At 39.5% G+C, this 20725-nt stretch overlaps 1 protein-coding gene across 2 annotated transcripts in view; it reads left to right on the top strand.

Moving 5' to 3' along the window:
• ORC2 (origin recognition complex subunit 2) overlaps positions 1 to 20725 on the top strand; it is a 55007-nt gene that overhangs the window by 25991 nt on the left and 8291 nt on the right. The window contains exons 9-15 of one of the 2 annotated variants that reach the window (XM_070508360.1): positions 4495 to 4688; positions 5709 to 5807; positions 8959 to 9068; positions 11996 to 12128; positions 13181 to 13277; positions 18181 to 18327; positions 18914 to 19085. In XM_070508360.1, the coding sequence (XP_070364461.1) occupies positions 4495 to 4688; positions 5709 to 5807; positions 8959 to 9068; positions 11996 to 12128; positions 13181 to 13277; positions 18181 to 18327; positions 18914 to 19085 (952 nt within the window). The remainder of the gene's footprint in view (positions 1 to 4494; positions 4689 to 5708; positions 5808 to 8958; positions 9069 to 11995; positions 12129 to 13180; positions 13278 to 18180; positions 18328 to 18913; positions 19086 to 20725) is intronic. The other variant, XM_070508361.1, reaches the window with a different exon arrangement.

Below are 20725 nucleotides of genomic sequence, written 5' to 3'. Positions count from 1 at the left end.
ATTTTATCAGTCGTTTTCCTGCAGTTCCTTTGTTTCTTGGCCTGTGCATTTTGGTCTACCCATTGAATTATGTAGTTTTTTATGATGTGTTTCTTTGTTTTTTCCTTATTTATTTTTTGTGTCTCTGTTCTGCTTTTTAGTTTAGTGGCTACCCTGAAGTTTGTATTCAGAGTCTTGTGTATAATATACTGCATTTTCTTTCTTTCTTTTCTTTTTTTTTGTGGAAGATTAGCCCTGAGCTAACATCCACTCTCAATCCTCCTCTTTTTGCTGAGGAAGTTTGGCCCTGAGCTAACATCCATGCCCATCTTCCTCTAATTTACACGTGGGACGCCTGTCACAGCATGGCTTGCCAAGTGGTGCCATGTCCACACCCAGTATCCGAACCAGCATACCCTGGGCTGCTGAAGCAGAATGTGAAAACTTAACCACTGTGCCACCAGGCTGGCCCCAGGATAGTCCATTTTCTGATGGCCTCTTATTTCCTTAGTCTGAACCGATTCAGTCCCTTCCCTCCTCCCCTCCTAAGTTGTTTTTCTCATATCTTATTCTAAGTTGTGTTGTGAGTTTCTAGTTAAAGTGACAAGATTGTCGTTGTTTTTGGTGTTTTCCTTCCCTTTATCCTAATGCTATAGTTGAATATTTGCTATCCTATTCTGATTCTATGTGTCTCCTTACTCTGTGTTTTGTGACCCCTTTCTTCTTTTTCTCTTTTCAGGTGTGAGGGCCTTCTTGAGGATTTCTTGTAGGGGAGTCTCGTGGCTACGAAGTCCCTTAGCTTTTGTTTGTCTGGGAAAGATTTAATTTCTCCCTCATATCTGAAGGATATTTTTGCTGGATAGAGTATTCTTGGCTGAAGATTTTTATCTTTTAAAGTTTTGAATATGTCGTTCCAATCTGTCCTAGCTTGTAAGGTTTCTGCAGAGAAATCCGCTGAAAGTCTGATAAGGGTTCCTTTGTAGGTTATTTTCTTCTGCCTTGCTGCCCTGAGTATTCTTTCTGTGTCATTCATCATTTTCCAGTTTTACTACTATATGCCTTGCAGTAGATCTTTTTACAGTGGCAAATCTAGGAGATCTGGAAGCTTCTTCCACACATATTTCCCTGTCTTTCCCTAGATTTGGGAAGTTCTCTGCCATTATTTCTTTGACCACACTTTCTGCTCCATTCTCCTCTTCACCTTCTTGAATACCTATGTTCTTATGTTGCATTTCCTCACTGAGTCGGATATTTCTTGGAGGCTTTCTTATTTCTTTTTAATCTTAGTTCTCTTTCCTCCTGTGTCTGGAGCATTTCAACATGTCTATCTTCGATTTTTCTGATTTGATCCTCTGTGATGTCCACTCGAGCATTCAGGGAATCCATATTTTGTTTTCTCTCTTCCATTGTGTCTTGCATCTCTAGTATTTCTGATTGATTCTTCTTTGTAGGTTGAATCTCTTTTGTGAAGTAGCTCATGGACTCGTTGAATTGTTTCTCTACATTCTCTTTTACCTCATTGACTTTTTTGATGATAGCTATTTTGAATTCATTGTCATTTAGCTTACACATTTCTGTGTCCCCAGGACTGAGTTCTGGGTGCTTGTTGTTTTCTCTCTGGTCTGGAGATTTGATGCAGTCTCTGATGTTGGAAGGTCAGCTCTTTCTCATTCTGATATTATTCGGTTGCAGTTACAGCCTATCGCCACTGGATGGGGGTTGAGAGCCATGTATTCTGAGTGCTGCGCCCCCCCCCCTCCCCCCCCACCTTCAGCTGAGATGGCGCAGTGCAGGTCGGGGGAGGGGCTCTTTCTCCTGCATGCACTCCAGGATTTCTTGATCACATCTTGCTATCTGGTCTCCTGGGGTCATGGCTTGATGAGGTAACCCTGTGTGAAAGCTTTCACCCTGTTAGAGGGCTTCCCTCTAGGCTGCACAGGCCATGGGAGTCCTGGGTGATCCAGTGAACCCACAGCCCCTCCCACACTCCTTCCCTCATGGAACCTCCCACGGCAGTGACCGCAGTCTTTAGGGGAGGAAGTGAAGTTCTCTCTTACCCTCTTCCAACTCCTCCCAGGGGACTGCAGCCTCTCCACCCACTGTCATGTGGCTGCGTGTCTCTCTGAGGTTTTTGTGTTGTTAGAATGTGTTCTGTTGGAGTATGTTGCCCCTTTTTGTTGTATGTTGGAGGGGAGAGAGTCACAGGCAAGTTCACTCCACCATGATGTTGATGTCACTCCCAAGCTTTCTTTTTTTCTCTTTTAGTATCTATATTTGTTATATGCTAACTCTGGATATTCTGAAATATATCTATTAGTCAAAATAAATATACTGATTTAGTTAAGTTATTTCACTCATATTTTGGAAGTTAATTTTTTATAATAGTTTTATACTTATTTCTTTAAGTGTAAAACTACTTTTATCTTTATGAGTGTAAAACTAGCATTATTATTTCTGCGGAGTGGTGGAAGTGGCTATGGTTTGTTTAAAAATAGAATTCTTGTATCAACTCTGAGATGGAGTGTGCCTGTGGACTAGTGGTACTTGGGACAGTGGTTACCGTTTACTGAGCACCGTCTCAGTTAGGACTGCACTTTGTGGACTAGTGGTACTTGTGACAGTGGTTACCATTTACTGAGTGCGGACTCAGTTAGGACTGCGCTTTGTGGACTGGTGGTACTTGTGATAGTGGTTACCATTTACTGTGCGCCGTCTCAGTTAGGACTGCACTTTGTGGACTAGTGGTACTTGTGACAATGGTTACCATTTACTGTGCGCCGTCTCAGTTAGGACTGCACTTTGTGGACTAGTGGTACTTGTGACAGTGGTTACCATTTACTGAGCGCTGTCTCAGTTAGGACTGCACTTTGTGGACTAGTGGTACTTGTGACAATGGTTACCATTTACTGTGCGCCGTCTCAGTTAGGACTGCACTTTGTGGACTAGTGGTACTTGTGACAGTGGTTACCATTTACTGAGCGCCGTCTCAGTTAGGACTGCACTTTGTGGACTAGTGGTACTTGTGACAATGGTTACCATTTACTGTGCGCCGTCTCAGTTAGGACTGCGCTTTGTGGACTAGTGGTACTTGTGACAGTGGTTACCATTTACTGAGCGCCGTCTCAGTTAGGACTGCGCTTTGTGGACTAGTGGTACTTGTGATAGTGGTTACCATTTACTGTGCGCCGTCTCAGTTAGGACTGCACTTTTGGACTAGTGGTACTTGTGACAGTGGTTACCATTTACTGAGCGCCGTCTCAGTTAGGACTGCGCTTTGTGGACTAGTGGTACTTGTGATAGTGGTTACCATTTACTGTGCGCCGTCTCAGTTAGGACTGCACTTTGTGGACTAGTGGTACTTGTGACAATGGTTACCATTTACTGTGCGCCGTCTCAGTTAGGACTGCACTTTGTGGACTAGTGGTACTTGTGACAGTGGTTACCATTTACTGAGCGCCGTCTCAGTTAGGACTGCGCTTTGTGGACTAGTGGTACTTGTGACAGTGGTTACCATTTACTGTGCGCCGTCTCAGTTAGGACTGCGCTTTGTGGACTAGTGGTACTTGTGACAGTGGTTACCATTTACTGAGCACCGTCTCAGTTAGGACTGCACTTTGTGGACTAGTGGTACTTGTGATGGTGGTTACCATTTACTGAGCACCATCTCAGTTAGGACTGCGCTTTGTGGACTAGTGGTACTTGTGACAGTGGTTGCCATTTACTGAGCGCTGTTATCAGTTAGGACTGCACTTTCAGTAAGCAGCGACAGGAAATTCTACCACATGGCTTAAGCCGTAGCCATTTCTCACACCATAAGATGTTGAGGGATACACAGTTCCATGGTTGATGTAGTGACTCAACAGTGTCATGAAGGACCCATGTTCTTATCTTTTTGCTTTGCCACTAGCATTTTTCATCTTTAGATTTGATACTTCACATTGCAGAATGGCTTCCATGGCTTTAAGCTATGGGTATAAATAAGGGGCTTTCCTTCTTCAATGAGGAAAATCTTTCCCAGAAGCTTTCAGCAAATTTCACCTCAAGTTTCATTGGTGAAAGGGTTATATAGCCAACCCTAGTTGCTAAGGAGACTGGGAAAGCAAGTATCTGGCAAAGAAAAAGATGATTACCATGATTATCTATCCCTTAGGGTGAAGCACATTGCCACATTTTACAACATTGGAGTTCTGTTTCAAGGAAGAAAGAGAATAGTGTTAGGTGTGATAGTGTCTGCCACAGTTCCTGTGTGTCGGGCATTGTTGGTTCCTTTCCATACATATCAATGTAATCTTCACAATGGTTTATTAAATTAGGCACTGTTAGCCTCATTTGATAAAGTGAGGAAACTGGTGGTCAGAAAAGTCTCATAACTAGCTCTGGTGAAAGTGAAATCATCAGCAATCATGAGAAAACCATCAGTCAAGCTCTCTTACTTCACAGCCCACACTCTTCCTGTCACTCCGCAGTGCCTCTCTTGTCAAATTGGAGATTTTCTTCCTTGCTTTACCCCCACAGTTCCAAGGTCTCATTCTGACAGTGAAAGTGAATATTCTGCTTCCAACTCAGAGGATGATGAAGGAGTGGCACAAGAATGTGAAGAGGACGCTAATGAAGTCATACTGCGCCCAAAGAGTCAAGCTCAGAATAGAGTAGTTTCAGCTCCTGTTTGCAAAGAAACGCCTTCTAAGAAAATGAAAAGAGATAAAACAGTAAGTGAAGAGACTTTAGCCTTAAAGAAAAGTTGTGTAACGTCTTAAGATAAGCTACCCTAAGAAAAGAGATCCAAATGGGGGGATGACCATAATTTTTTCTTCACTTTTCTATATTTTCTCAGCCTTTCACATAAATTCTCATGTATATTTGTGTCTATTTCTGGACTGTCTATCCTGGAGTGTCTGCATCCATATTCATGTATCAACACCACAGTGTGTGCTAACGGTGACATCTCAATTCAGTTGTATAAAAATAAGCTTTTACATAAATAAATAGTGATTGGATCATTGGAAGCAGGACCTCTCAGTTTATACCTTTTTATATCGTTTTGTTGTTGTAACGTGGTTGATGTAGTCAGCTCAGTGTAAGCAATAAATGATCTGGCTGTGGATCCACAGTGAGTTGTTTGGAAGGACATTGCAGACACCATGGTTGGAAAAAAGGCTGATTATCCTGGTGTTCTGTGTAAATATTCAGAGCAGTCTAGGAAGCCTGCTGTTTGAAGGGCTTCCCCTCTCTTCCTTACCACCGTGGAGGTTAGTCCTGCGCCAGGTCAGTAGAACAAAGAGTGAGCCAGTAGTGTCTACTGGAATAGTACACAAAGCTGTTTTTACCTTGCTGGTGATGTCTTCCTCATTTTCACAGTTTTTCAACTGTACTAATATTAAGGGATTTGTTAGGACTGTGTGAGGCAAAAAAAAGGTCCTGATAGGTAAAACCCTTTTCTTTTCCAAAATCTAAATGGAAATTATCTGTTGGAACTTAGGAATCATTTTTGGGAACAGATTACTTCAATCTAGTCATTTCTTTAACTTTTATGATCTTAAGAGTTACTCAGTTTTATTACTAGAATTAAATTTGCTTGGTCCTTAATCTGTGTTGTTGCTTCAAAAAGAAAATATTGACTGCCAAATGAAGACTTTCACATATCCTAATTTACACTAATATTACTGTCTGGTTTTGATAGAAAGCAAATATCTGAAAGTAAGAAGTGACTTTGCTCTGTCCGCTTTCAGAGTGACTTAGTAGAAGAGTATTTTGAAGCTCATAGCAGTTCAAAAGTTTTAACCTCTGATAGAACGCTGCAGAAACTAAAGAGACCTAAGCTGGATCAGGTATGTTGTAAGAAATGTTACTTCTAAATTTTTCTTACTGTGAACTGAAAAATATACTACATAAAGCAGCAATTTTGAAGAGTAAGTGTACGCAAGCAGAATTACTGTCCTGATCAAACGAAACACAAATTACTGTGATGTAACTATTACGTATTTTGTTATGTAAATGGTAGGTGCTTCACTGGATTAGAATTCTGTTTGACATACTATAATTATACATTTTTTTCTCTTATCATTTCTTCAGGATTTGTAATAATCATTTGGGTCATGCTTTCTTTGCTATCCATGTACCATTAATCTTTGCTATTCATTTAACACATATGTTCACTCAACCTCACACTGGTCATAAAACAAAGGCTGTGACCGGCCTCTTACAAACCTTACAAAAAACTGAGAGTGTTCTGCTTCTTGATATCATGGAAAACCTGCCGAGCACAGTAGGGTAGCAAGGTTACTATATACTGTGATTTCAGTATCTCATTTTATACAGAATACCGTACAGTTAGACTTGTTGGGGTTTTGACTTATATCTCCCTAAGAGAGGAGACAGAACCATCTGAGTAATAAAATCTTTCAGTAGAAAGTGGAGTTGATAATCTAAGTCAAGAAGAGATTGTTATTGGCTCAAAGAGTATCAAGATTTCATTATTCTCTGCAAATTAGAATTTAGTCCAATTTTCTAAGGTGTACAGGGCTTTTGACAGAGTTTTCAAGGTATGGAAAAGTGGTGGGAGAATATAGGGTATGCTTCTGAGACCTGGATGACATGGTACTATGTGGTGGGTTTTTTTTTTTTGCTCACCTAGCTCGTTGGCACTCAGACTAAGCCCAGAAACTAGCTGAAAGTGTGAGTCAAGGAGCCCAGGTGTTCCAGGGACGAGATGGCACCAGCATCTGTTTAGTGCATATATTTTTATATAAGCAACATGGGAGAAGGATAAATGGATCTGGGTCAGAGGAGGACTTCATGGGACCTGGAGACAAACAGACCTCTGGGAGGATGAAAGAAAACGCCTGTAGCAGATAATGAGGACAGGGGAAGTCTCATTGATGTGGCCATGGCTTACCAATGCAGGCTCAGCAGCATGTGTCAATAAGCAGTTATTTCCCGTGTCAGCGGGTCAGCTGGGTGTTGGCTCATCTAGGATTTGCTCCGTTTGTCTCTCTCCCTCCTTGGACTAGCAGGCTAGCTGAGCCACGTTCTTCTCATGTTAATGTCAGAGATGTGAGAACAGAAGTGGAAAAACATAAGACCTCTTAAAGCCTGGTCTCAAAACTGGCTCAGTGTCACTTCTGCCTCATCGTAACGGCCACAGCAAGTCACAGGGCTGAAAACAACGTCAAAGAGCAGGCAACGAGATTCAACCCGGACTGCAAAGTCACATGGCAACGGGTATAGATATGGGGAGAGGGGAAGTCCTGGGGCCAATAGTGTGCTTTTCCACAGAGGCTATATTGTGGTTCCCCGCAGGCGCTATAGTGTGCTTCTCCACAGACACTAAAGTTTGCCGTGAAAGTTCATAGGTGAGATAACATTCCAGAGTCCACACTCAGGTGTGAGTATGCTCTGATAACCCAGTATAAATGACTACTGGAAATGATGCTAGCGTTTCTCTGCTTTTTCAGGTCTCTAAACTTCAGAAGGAATGAGAGAAATTTTTTTAAAACTACTCAACAGTTTTACTTAGAACTTCTCCTGGTTTTCTTTAAGTTTGTAGATAAATAAAAACTGTACAGGCCAGAGTGCCTGGAATGATGATTGCAACTCTAGTCTTCAATATTAAAAGAATATTTTATTTAAGGGTAGAATCATGAAAGCATGGTAGTGCCAGGGTAAAAATGCATATACAGCTTTTGCTAGAGATTTCATTTCAAAAAGTGAGCTGTGTTTCGTTCACCAGCATGAATTTCCAAGTTTTGAGTACAGGGCAGTGTACTTTACTCAGTTTGTTTACATTATTGTTTTAAACTCTTTGCCATACTTATCGAAGATAAAGCATTTGTTAGAAATAGCTTTTGGAAGAGGAGCAGTGATGCAAGTTTATTTTACTAATGATAATGGTAAATTATAAAGAACATTTGATTTTTTCTGAGAATTAACATTAAACTATTACCTTAAGCTTTTACATTTTTTTCAAATCCGTAGGTTTTTAAAAGTCTGTCTGGGGGCCAACCCTGTGGCGTAGTGGTTGAGTTTGGCACGCTCAGCTTCAGCAGCCTGGGTTCGTAGGTTCACATCCCAGGCGCAGGCCTGCACCACTTGTCAGCCATGCCATGGCGGCGACCCACATATAAAAGAGAGGAAGATCGGCATAGGTGTTAGCTCAGGGCTAATTTTCCTCACCAAAAAAACGTCTGTCTGGATTTATTGTCAAAGCTGGGAGGCAGGTTTAGTCATCTCCTTATGGTAACGATCTTTTTAGAAATTAAAGCCTTATATGTGGAATTTATAATCATGTAAATGGTTCTAGTTAAAACTTAGTAAAAAATTCTCTAGTGTTATTAAATATTTGTACTAAAAAGAAAGTTTTAAAATTTTTTTTTTTTTTTTAAAGATTTTATTTTTTCCTTTTTCTCCCCAAAGCCCCCGGGTACATAGTTGTGTATTCTTCGTTGTGGGTTCTTCTAGTTGTGGCATGTGGGACGCTGCCTCAGCGTGGTCTGATGAGCAGTGCCATGTCCGCGCCCAGGATTCGAACTAACAAAACACTGGGCCGCCTGCAGCGGAGCACGCGAACTTAACCACTCGGCCACGGGGCCAGCCCCCATAGTTGTATATTCTTAGTTGTGGGTCCTTCTAGTTATGGCATGTGGGACGCCGCCTCAGCGTGGTTTGATGAGCAGTGCCACGTCCGCGCCCAGGATTCGAACTGACGAAACACTGGACCGCCTGCAGCGGAGCGCACGAACTTAACCACTCGGCCACGGGGCCGGCCCCAAGTTTTAAAAATTTTAAGTCAACAAATATTTAAATCACATTTGAAATATTTTGTGTATTTTGTTGATGCACTCATTACCAAACCTGATTAAAGTCCTATTTCCACTGAGGGCTTCTCCTAACCTCTACCTCTAAGGCAATATCTTTAGTTTGGATTGAGTTGATGTATGCAGTTTGAGAATGATTTTCTTTCCTCTCTCCCTTTTTTTCAAGCAAACTTTGCGTAACTTATTGAGCAAGGTTGCTCCTTCCTTTTCTGCTGAACTTAAACAACTAAATCAACAGTATGAACAATTATTTCATAAATGGATGTTGCAGTTACAGTAAGTACTATTATCGTTGATACCCTTGTAAAACAAAGAATAATATAATATTTATGTGTCTATGTTAAAAATCAAAGCAATTTCACATTTAATCTTCTTGCAATGAACTTGATATAAATTTTTATTTATGTATAAAAATTTGAAAAAATAGATGTTTTCCCAATTTTATGACTCAGATACGGAAATGTCATATTATTGTGTGACTCTTCTCAGAGATTCTACAATTTTCAAGAAATTTATCTTTTCTAAGTTGATCACATGTGAAAATCATTTGTAAAATAGCCTTTCTTAGAATTATATGCTATTACTCATAAAATATTTGAATACCTAATTTTTCAAGGTTGACAAATATATCAATTAGATTTTAATCCAGTTTTCCACAGCAAAGTTCCTCAAATGAAAGAATGTATATTTCTTCTAATCTCATTCTGTATACATGTGCTATAGACCATGAGAATTTCGTGAGATCAGTCCTATAAACATTTTACAATTTTAAAATTATTTTGTAGAATAGTTCTTCAACTTTATCATTTTTCAGATACCTCAGGTTAAATTTTAAGTCTCCGTTAAAATACCTAAAAGAATGATTAAAATTAAAACATAGTGGCTGGCCCCGTGGCCGAGTGGTTAAGTTCACGTTCTTTGCTTTGGCAGCCCAGGGTTTGCCAGTTCAGATCCTAGGCAAGGACCCACACACCACTCATCTGGCTGTCCTGTGGTGGCATACCACATAGAAGAACTAAAATGACTTACAATTAGGCTATACAACTATGCTCTGGAGCTTTGAGGAGGAAAAAAAAAGGAGGAAGAGTGGTAAGAGATGAACAGATGTTAGCTCAGGGCCAATCTTCAAAAAAAAATAGTTTTTTCTATAATTACTTTTATACTTGTATTTTAAAAAATGGCCTTGGTGTAAGGAAATGCTTACAATGTATGCTAATGTTAATATACATACACATTCACAGTTACATAGTCACTGGGGTAAGTTAGAAGGCAGGTCCACAAAGTAGTAAGAGCATAGAAATGGCCACAGTTTTCCCCAATTGATCCTGATGTTCGTTTGCCAATAATACATCAAAGGGTTATGCTAGTAAGAGAATGATTATCTTCTCTGCTAGGACCTCAGCTTCTCTCAATAACTACTTATGCACCTGTTCATTAGGAATTATAAAGCAGGTCTTTGCTCTACTCCCGTCCCCCATCCAGCAATTCTTCCTTCTAGTGTGTCGGCTCCCATGGCTCGAGTTGCTTTGCTCTCCAGCCGAGACCTCAGTCAACTGCTCCAGTAGACTTGCTAGCTCTCTGAATTCCCTTGCTTCTTTTTTCTGCTGCTTCTGCCTTGCTAATCTCTACCTTTGGGGGTTCTCTCTTTTCTCTTCTTCTATTTCCAGGCTATCCTGCATGGCTACAGCACATTGCATAAATACTGTTTCTGCTTGGCCTCCCTAAACAATCACGGAGTTGAACTTTAGCTTGACCCCTAGTGCTCAGTTTACTGGGTCGTCTCCTTCAGTCTCTTGGCTTCTGTTGTTTTCTTTATGTGAATGACTCCCATAATTGAATCTCCAGCTCAGCCCAGATCCTACTCCTCGGCAGCAGACATGGATATCTGAATGTATATTGGAGGTTTCCAAGTAGATGTCCCATAAATAATTTAATATGCATAAAATTTAACTCATCTTAAACCTGGCATTCCCACCTGCCCCTGCTCCCTAGCACAGTGAATGTCACCCCATTCATGTTGCCTGTGCCTGTGCCAAAAACTGAGTTATTCTTAAAAATTCCCTTTCTCTCACCTTCCACATCTAATCACTCTCCAAATCCTGTTGATCTGACCTACAAAGCTCTTGACATCTTACATTTTTCCCCATGACATCTAATTCAAGTCCATAGTCTTTGGCAGTTTTGTTTTGTTTGTTTTGAGGAAGATTAGCCCTGAGCTAACATTTACTGCCAATCCTCCTCTTTTTTTGCTGACGAAGATTGGCCCTGAGCTAACATCCATGCCCATCTCTCTCTACTTTATATGTGGGATGCCTGCCACAGCATGGCTCCATAAGTGATGCCTGTCTGCACCTGGGATCCGAACCAGTGAACCCCAGGCCACCAAAGCAGAGTGTGCGAACTTAACTGCTGCGCTGCTGGGCCAGCCCTTCTTTGGCAGTTTTGTCCCTCCTTTCTATCCATTCCCCCTACTCAGCCAGTGTGATCTGTCTGAAGAGACCATGTTACTTTTCAGATAACATCTGACTAGTCACTTTTTTTTTTTTGAGGAAGATTAGCCCTGAGCTAACTACTGCCAATCCTCCTCTTTTTGCTGAGGAAGACTGGCCCTGAGCTAACATCCGTGCCCATCTTCCTCCACTTTATATGTGGGACACCTACCACAGCATGGGTTGCCAAACGGTGCTTTGTCTGTACCCGGGATCCGAACCGGCGAACCCTGGGCCGCTGAAGTGGAACGTGTGCACTTAACTGCTGCGCCACCGGGCCAGCCCCTGACTAGTTACTTTTAAATGCTCATTGTCCTTGGAACAAAATCTAGTTAATGTCTCAGTTGACTTAACAAGACCTTCGTGACCTGGCCCCTGCTTACCTTTCCAGTTTAATCTGTCAGTTAGAACTCTGCCCCAGCCTGTAAGGCTCTCTAGTGCCTTGTACCTACCGTATTCTCCCTGGCCTCCAGGCACCTGTCTGGAAGGGAACAGGAGCTGGAGAGAAGGCTGCTGGAGTTGAAGCTGCAGGCTTGGTGTATGATAATAAAATGGTGCTTTTAGCTCCTGTAAGTTGGGAATCGGTATAGTTGCTTAGCCATCCCAGTTCTTCCTGTATTCTTCATGAGCTTAAATTAAGGAGACTGGTTGTTGATAAAATTGGCAGTAAGAGGTACTGAACTTTAATTTCATGAATGCTGTCTTTCCTAACAGCCTGGGGTTCAACATTGTCCTTTATGGTTTGGGTTCTAAGAGAGATTTACTAGAAAGGTTTCGAACCTCCATGCTGCAAGATTCCGTTCATGTTGTCATCAATGGCTTCTTTCCTGGAATCAGTGTGAAATCAGTAAGTTTCAAAAATGTTAAAAGGAACAACATTGTATCCCCTGCCCTCCATACCCCCACGTTAATGAGGATGCTACTTCTCGTTCTGGAGCGTTGAGTTTGGTTTGTAGCCTTCACGCTAGTAGGATTGCACAGTGCTTAATGTAAGATCGTTGTTTGCACTGAGAGGGCTCTAGCTTTGAATCCCAGTCTCTGAATTTCCTGTTCTGTAACTGATAATGTATTAAATCTTAGGGAGCTGTTAGCTTTGTTCGCTGCACCTGATACCAGCCGCGCTTCTCTGAAGGACAGGATTAGTACATTCAATTTTATTATGCTTTTATGTCACTTTGGTACTCTAAAAATAACAAAAATATAAGTAATAGTTTGTAGTTTTATATTTATTATAGATCATTTTTACTCCAAATGCTTATATCTCTTCACCATTCAAAAATTACTTTAAACCTTTTGGGTGCTGGATATTAACCAATGTCATATTCCTTTTTAAAACTGTCCTTAATGTTTATGTCCCGTTTCCTGTGATCAATCTGCAGTTTTCTAATGTTTCTCATATTGTTGGGGTATTTTTGTTTTTTCTGCCCTCTTATATTATCTTTACATCTTTGCTATTCATCCCTTTTTCCTTTTAGTCATAACTTATCCAAAAAATGAATTTTAGATATATTTAAGTACCGGTAGAATTTTTTAAAGTGATTTTTCAGACTTGATGGGAAATCCAAATTCATTTTTAATTTATAAAGAAGGATTGATTTGCTAATTGTATATATCTCCCATGAATATATTATAAGAATAAGTTGTAATTGATGTCTTTTATCTTTACATCTTTGCTATTCATCCCTTTTTCCTTTTAGTCATAACTTATCCAAAAAATGAATTTTAGATATATTTAAGTACTGGTAGAATTTTTTAAAGTGATTTTTCAGACTTGATGGGAAATCCAAATTCATTTTTAATTTATAAAGAAGGATTGATTTGCTAATTGTATATATCTCCCATGAATATATTATAAGAATAAGTTGTAATTGATGTCCCTCTTCCACTTGTGTGCTATAGATCCTGAATTCTATAACACAAGAAGTCCTTGATCACACGGGTACCTTCCACAGTGTACTGGACCAGCTGGACTGGATAACAAACAAATTTAAAGAAGGTAATAGGAAGTAAATTTGTCTATTTTTAGGGTGAAGCTAGGCATACACTTCTACTTCTTCATTTATTAGTTTATACAAAATTGAGGATTGCTTTAATAATGGCAACTCTCTCAGTGCTGATTTGGATTTCTCCAAAATAATTTGTCCTTTCTTTTTCTATGAGCTTTTTCTGTGAACCTCACTTACCTAGCAGGAATTACTCCTACTGCCTTGAATTTGTGTAGCCAAAAGCCTCTTATTTCAGAATAATTTCAGGTTTTGTGCGGTCAGTGTGAAGTGCCTCTGGTTGATTGATAGATCTTTGTCTGATATTTTTATATTGTTTAATATTTTTATAAAACGTTCTTATTTCTTTATTCTGAGTAGAGATCACTGTATGTGAATAATTTCATATACTAAAATCTGTGGAGTGGGAAAAAAACATTTTTGTTATTGTTTAATGTGATTGTTTTGGTTATGTGAGCATTTCAGAAAATTAGAAATAAAATTATTTAGGTTCTAACAATTGTCATTTAGTCATTGCTTAAGAATTAAAGGGAGTAACTGGTTATGCTTAACTGATTTGATGGATAATTTCAAATTTTTTTGTATACTCATTAAAATAGATGTCTACGTGGTTATATATATATTTATATATACTATATATAATATACTTATATACATTATATGCAGGCATACCTCGAAGTTATTGTGGGTTTGGTTCCAGAGTACCACAATAAAGCAAATATCACAATAAAATTAGTCATACGAATTTTTTGGTTTCCCAGTGCATATAAATGTTATGTTTACACTATACTGTAGTCTATTAAGTGTACAATAGCAGTATGTCTAAAAAAAAACAATGTATATCCCTTAGTTGAAAAATACTTTATTTGTTGAAAAAGAAATGCTAAGCATCATCTGAGCCTTCGGTGAGTTGTAATCTTTTTGCTGGTGGAGAGTCCTGCCTCGGTGTTGGTGGCTGCTGACTGATCATGATCAGGGTGGTGCTTGCTGAAGGCTGGGGTGGCTGTGGCAATTTCTTAATATAAGACAGTGAAGTTTGCTGTGTCATTGACTCTTCCTTTCACAAACAGTTTCTCTGTAGCCTGCGATGCTGTCTGACAACATTTTACCCACAGTGGAGCTTCTTTCAAAATTGGGAGTCAGTCCTCTCAAACCCTGCCGCTGCTTTATCAACTAAGTTTATGTAACATTCTAAATCCTTCGTTGTCATTCAACAGTCTTCACAGCATCTTCACCAGGAGTAGATTCCATCTCAAGAAACCACTTTCTTTGCTCACCCATAAGAAGCAACTCCTCATTCATTAAAGTTTTATCATGAGATTTCAGCAATTCAGTCATATCTTCAGGCTCCACTTCTAATTTTATTTATTTATTTATTTATTTTAAAGATTGGCACCTGAGCTAAAACTGTTGCCAGTCTTCCTTTTTTTTTTTTTTCCTGCTTTTTTCTCCCCCAATTCCCCCAGTACATAGTTGTATATTTTACTTGTGGGTCCTTCTAGTTGTGGCATGTGGGACATTGCCTCAACATAGCCTTGTAAGCAGTGCCATGTCCACACCCAGGATCCAAACCAGCGAAACCCTGCCCCACTGAAGCGGAGCGTGTGAACTTAACCACTCGGCCACGGGGCCAGCCCCTCCGTTTCTAATTTTAGTTCACTTGCTGTTTCCACCACATCTGCACTTACTTCCTCCACTGAAGTCTTGAACCCCTTAAAGTCATCCACGAGGGTTGGAATCAGCTTCTTCCAAATTCCTGGTAATGTTGATATTTTGACCTCTTCCCATGAATCACGCATGTTCTTAATGGCGTCTAGAATGGTGAATCCTTTCCGGAAGGTTTTCAGTTTACTTTGCCCAGACCCACCGGAGGAATCACTATCTATGGCAGCTATAGCGTCTGTGTTCCTCGGGTGGTAAGACTTGAAAGTCAGAATGACTCCTCGATCCATCCATGCAGAATGGATGTTGTGTTAGCAGGCAGGAAAACATTAGTCTCATTGCACAACTCCATCAGAGCTCCTGGGTGACCAGGTACATTGTCAAAGAGCAGTTATATTTTGAAAGGAATCCTTTTTTCTGAGCAGTGGGTCTCAACAATGGCCTTAAACTATTAAGTAAACCAGGTTATAAACAGATGAGCTGTCATCCAGGCTTTGTTGTTCCATTTATAGAGCACATACAGAGTAGATTTAGCATAGTTCTTAAGGGCCCTAGGATTTTTGGAATGGTGAATGAGCATTGGCTTCAACTTAAGGAAACCAGCTGCATTAGCCCCTTGTTAGGGGCTCCTTTGAAGCTTTGAAGCCAGCCATCGACTTCTCCTTTCTAGCTGTGAAAGTCCTAGATGGCATCTTCCAGTCTAAAGCTGTTTCGTCTACATTGAAAATCTGCTGTTTGGTGTGGCCCCTTCATTACTGATCTCAGCTAGATCTTCTGGATAACGTGCTGCAGCGTCTACGTCAGCACCTGCTGCGTCCTCTTGCACTTTTATGTTATGGACACAGCTTCTTTCCTTAAACCTCATGAACCAGCCTCTGCTGGCTTCAGACTCTTCTGCGGCTTCCTCCACTCTCTCAGCCTTCAGAGAACTGAGGAGAGTTAGGGCTTTGCTCTGGATTAGGCTTTGGCTTAAGGGATTGTTGTGGCTGGTTTGATCTTCTAACCAGACGACTAAAACTTTCTCCGTATCAGCAATAAGGCTGTTTCACTTTCTTATCATTCGTTTGTCCACTGGAGTAGCACTTTTAATTTCCTTCAAGAACGTTTCCTTTGCATCCACAGCTTGGCTAACTGGTGCAAGAGGCCTAGCTTTCAGCCTGTCTTGGCTTTCGACTTGCCTTAATAAGCTGAATTGTTTCCAGCTTTTGATTCACACTGAGAGGTGTGCAGCTTTCCTTTTCACTGGAACACTCAGAGGCCGTGTAGGGTTACTAACTGGCCTAGTTTCAGTGTTGTGTCTCAGGGAAGAGGGAGGCCGCGGGAGGGAGCGAGATGGGGAATGGCAGGTCCGGCCGGCTGGTGGGGCAGTAACACACAACGTTTATCGATTAAGTCTGACATCTTGTATGGGCATGGTTCGTGGTGCCCAAAACAGTTACAATAGTAACATCAAAGATCACTGATCACAGATTACCATAGCAAATATAATAACAGTGAAAAAGTTTGACATATTGTGAGAATTGCCAAAATGTGACACAGACACAAAGTGAGCAAATGCTCTTGGAAAAATGGTGCTGATAGACTTGCTCAGCATGGGGTTGCCGCAGACCTTCAATTTGTAAAAAAAAAAAACGAAACAGTATCTGTGAAGCACAATAAAGTGAGCTATGCCTGTATATAGTATATATTATACATATTATATATAATATTGTAATAGAATATATTTATACAAAATTTATAGTTATATAAGAATATTTTATGTAGACGTAGATAATATAAATATGTAATTATGAACTATAACTATAATTTTATATTTTTATAATTAAATGTAAATAATATAAATAAAACATGAAATAATGTAAAATATGTATATATTTATAATATAAAACATTTTATATATTTATATGTCATTTAAATTTTTATATATAATTTAAATACTGTTGGCTGTGATAGCTTCTAGAATTGAAGGAACCTTGAACTTGCAAAATGCATCATCTCAGAATCTTTGTCACTTTATTATCGTTCTGCTTCTACCCTCCAGTGGAAGAGCAATATAGTTGTTCTCTCTACAAGGCTCATCCTCGATCATAGATTCCAAAGGTCCCCTTTCTTACCAACTCCTGAGAGACTACCAATGGCTTTTTAACACGTATAGGACTTCTTCCATCTTAAGAAAAAAAACTTACCTGATTCCACTGCCTTTCCACACTGTTTTATTTTCCTGTTTCAATGTGATTTCAGAGTTTTTGAAGACATGTCCTGCCTTCTACTTTTTACCTATTTCCTTCTTAATTTCTTGCTTTTGTGCTTTCTGAACTGCGTGCTTGAGGATCACCTGTAATTTCCTTTTTACTAATAACCTCATTGACCTTGGCTTATCCTTTATCTTGATCTCTGCAGTATTTGATGGTGTTGATAACTCCATCCTCCAAATTCTTTCTTCATTGACTTTTATGATATTTTACTTCTCTGACCTTCCTGATGCCTTGAGCAATATCCCAAATACCTCCCCTCCCTTTTTTTTTGTCTACTTTAGCTTTGTGATAATCAGGATTTTCTATATTATTTCTTAATTTGAGCTCTTTTGTTTTGTTTTTGTGTCCTCCCCCCTTTCCTCCCTCCTTGTAATTCAACATGCACAGATTCACCTCCAGTCCAATATGCATCTTGGCTTATTTTCTATGCCTTATTAAAACTACTTTCTTGGGGCTGGCCCAGTGGCACAGTGGTTAAGTTTGCACGTTCCGCTTCAGCGGCCCGGGGTTTGCTGGTTCAGATCCCAGGTACAGACATGTCACCGCTTGTCAGGCCATGCTGAGGCGGCGTCCCACATATAAAGTAGAGGAAGATGGGCACGGATGTTAGCTCAGGGCCAGTCTTCCTCAGCAAAGAGAGGAGGATTGGCAGCAGATGTTAACTCAGGGCTCATCTTCCTTAAAAAAAACAAAAACTGCTTTCTTTGTGATCTGATTCAAGTGCTAACCATTCCAGTTAAGTCTCTAGCCATGGTCTCTAGTGCCTGCTGATTCCAATGAAGTTCTTTTATTTTAGGACTTTAATAGTGTCTTACTTATTTTGTGAATGACTGCGTTATCTTCTTAGATAAACTGCATTCCTCTAAGCAATGGTTGTTTTGTCCTATAATACTTTGACATATTCTTTAATACTTAGCATTGTGTGTGCTAGGGACTTCACAAATACTGAAAATAATAATTGAATTCTCTTTCTTTTTAGATTCTTCATTAGAACTCTTCCTTCTCATCCACAATTTGGATAGTCAAATGTTGAGAGGAGACAAAAGCCAGCAAATTATCGGCCAGTTGTCATCTTTACAAAACATATACCTCATAGCATCTATTGATCACCTCAATGCTCCTCTCAGTGAGTTAAATGTTACTATTTTTCTTTCTCAAGATATCAGTCTTACAAAATTAATTTTCTTAATGTTGTAAGTCACATTTTTATTCTTTTTCAGTACACTTTTCCTTTGTTTCATATTTGAGGACACAGGTTACCAAAAATATAGGTGTCCTCAATCTGATTTAGAACATAAATAACAATTCAGGTTGTAAAGGGAGTGTTTTACACCTGAAGTTTCATGAAGGAGAGGAGACTCCTGATTTTGGTCTCTTTCTACTCTTCGTGCTATTGCAGCAGTTTTTTTATTCATTTAATTCAGAGACATTGGATAATCCTATAAAACAAAATGTTAAATTATTAAATTTTTTTAAAAGAGACTTGGTAGCACTAATATATTTTAATTTGTATTTAATATACATGTAAAGATTCAGATGTTGATTGACAGTGAAATTAGATTGTGAGGTACTGATTTGGATGGGGATATGGCAAAAATGAACAATTTCAGAATTCATTTTTTATTTAATGCTTTCTGATTCTTTCCTAAAGTGGAATGTAGTAACATGACAACAATTGGTAATTCTTGGTTTTCTTTGATCCTGTGCTCTAGTGTGGGACCACGCAAAGCAGAGTCTTTATAACTGGCTCTGGTATGAAACTACTACATATAGTCCTTATACTGAAGAAACCTCCTATGAGAATTCGCTTCTGGTTAAACAGTCGGGATCACTACCACTTAGTTCCCTAACTCATGTCTTACGAAGCCTTACCCCTAACGCAAGGTAAGAGGGAAACTGTAGTTTCTGTCTTCAAAAACTCTGTACATTTTAAGATATGCACTCTTAGGTTTTAATGGCAATACTAAAGTGCCTACTTAGTTTGAAAGATTAGGAGAAATAGTAGTAATAATGTTGCAGTACTGGGTATACAGTAGGCAGACTAGTCAGTTGCCCAGTAATAAAGCAGGAGTACTAGCATTCTTTTTCTTAATAGATTTTTATATTTCTGAATAAGAACAACTCGGGGATCATTGTGGAGGAAAAAGCAGAATTTTGATGAATTTTGCTTAAATTCGATGGTTATTTTTTTCTTTTTTTATACCTTTATTGAGGTATAGTTAAGAGACAAAGAACTGCACATATTTAATGTGCATAATTTGATGAGTTTGGACATATGCAAACATCCATGATGTATTTGATGATTATTTTTAATTAATATTGAACATTTTGATTCAAACATGGGATGCTTTACATGAAATAGCTCGTTTGATACTCATAACCACTCTAAGGTAGATGGAAAAAGGCATAGAGATGTTGGTCCAAATCTACCTGGCTCAAAAGCGCACGCTCCTAAACATCTTTGTCTGATGTCTCCAGGGAAGCCCTTTCAGCAGCCTAACCAGGAGGCATGTCTGAATTAATAAGAGCTCTGAAAAGCTGAATATAGCATAGGCCTGAAAAAAATAAATTTTGCGTGATAATTAACCTGTTGAAAGAGGCTTTTAGTAGCAAACTTCCCCTCCCCCAAAGCATAGAATGCTAGAACTATTTTTAGCAAGACGATGTGTTAGAAAACAACAAACCGGGCACTGGCCCCATGGCTGAGTGGTTAAGTCTGCGCGCTCCGCTGCGGCAGCCCAGGGTTTCGCCAGTTCGGATCCCAGGCGTGGACATGGCGCCACTCATCAAGCCATGCTGAGGTGGCATCCCACGTGCCACAACTAGAAGGACCCACAACTAAAAGTATACAACTATCTACTGAGGGGATTTGGGGAGAAAAAGAAAAAAAAAAAGAGATTGGCAAGTTATTAGCTCAGCTGCCAATCTTTAAAAAAACAAACAAAAAAACACAACAAACCTTGTTGAGAATAGATAAGATTCCAGTAGATGAAGAGAAATATTGTGTTCTTGCATGAGTGAGCTGAATGTTATAAAGATAGCAATTTCTCCCAAGTTAGAAATGTATTAAACCTATAAATTAATCAAAACATAAACAATATTTTTACATTATAAATTTGACAGAAAATTCAAAGTTTCTTAAAGAATAAACAGGTGAGACTAGCAAAGACTTTTTTTTCTTTAAAGCGCAATGAGAGGACACTTCTGGTCAAGATGGCATAGTACTTTCACACTTTAATTCATCCTTTTTTGTTCCAAACATCCAGCATAAAAGATAAAATGTGAAACAACAAAAAATAAAAAGATATAGCCTGGCTCCAAAATATGAACATCTCGGTGGAACAGACTCATAAAGCAGTGAGAGAGTTGAAACCACAGCCTCGCTGTGTTCTGCATCTAGAAGCAGCATTGGCAGCCACGAGTGTGACTTATGTGGGGTAACAGCAGTGTGACAACATCACTTAGTGTCCAAAACAGGGCAAATGCTAAACCAGACAGGATGGTAGATGGAAAAACAAAAAGCA

This window comes from Equus asinus, chromosome 4 (genome assembly GCF_041296235.1).
Source record: "Equus asinus isolate D_3611 breed Donkey chromosome 4, EquAss-T2T_v2, whole genome shotgun sequence".
Classification (NCBI taxonomy): Eukaryota; Metazoa; Chordata; class Mammalia; order Perissodactyla; family Equidae; genus Equus; species Equus asinus.
Note: the sequence above shows the minus strand (reverse complement) of the source record. Positions and strands in the feature narration are given on the sequence as shown.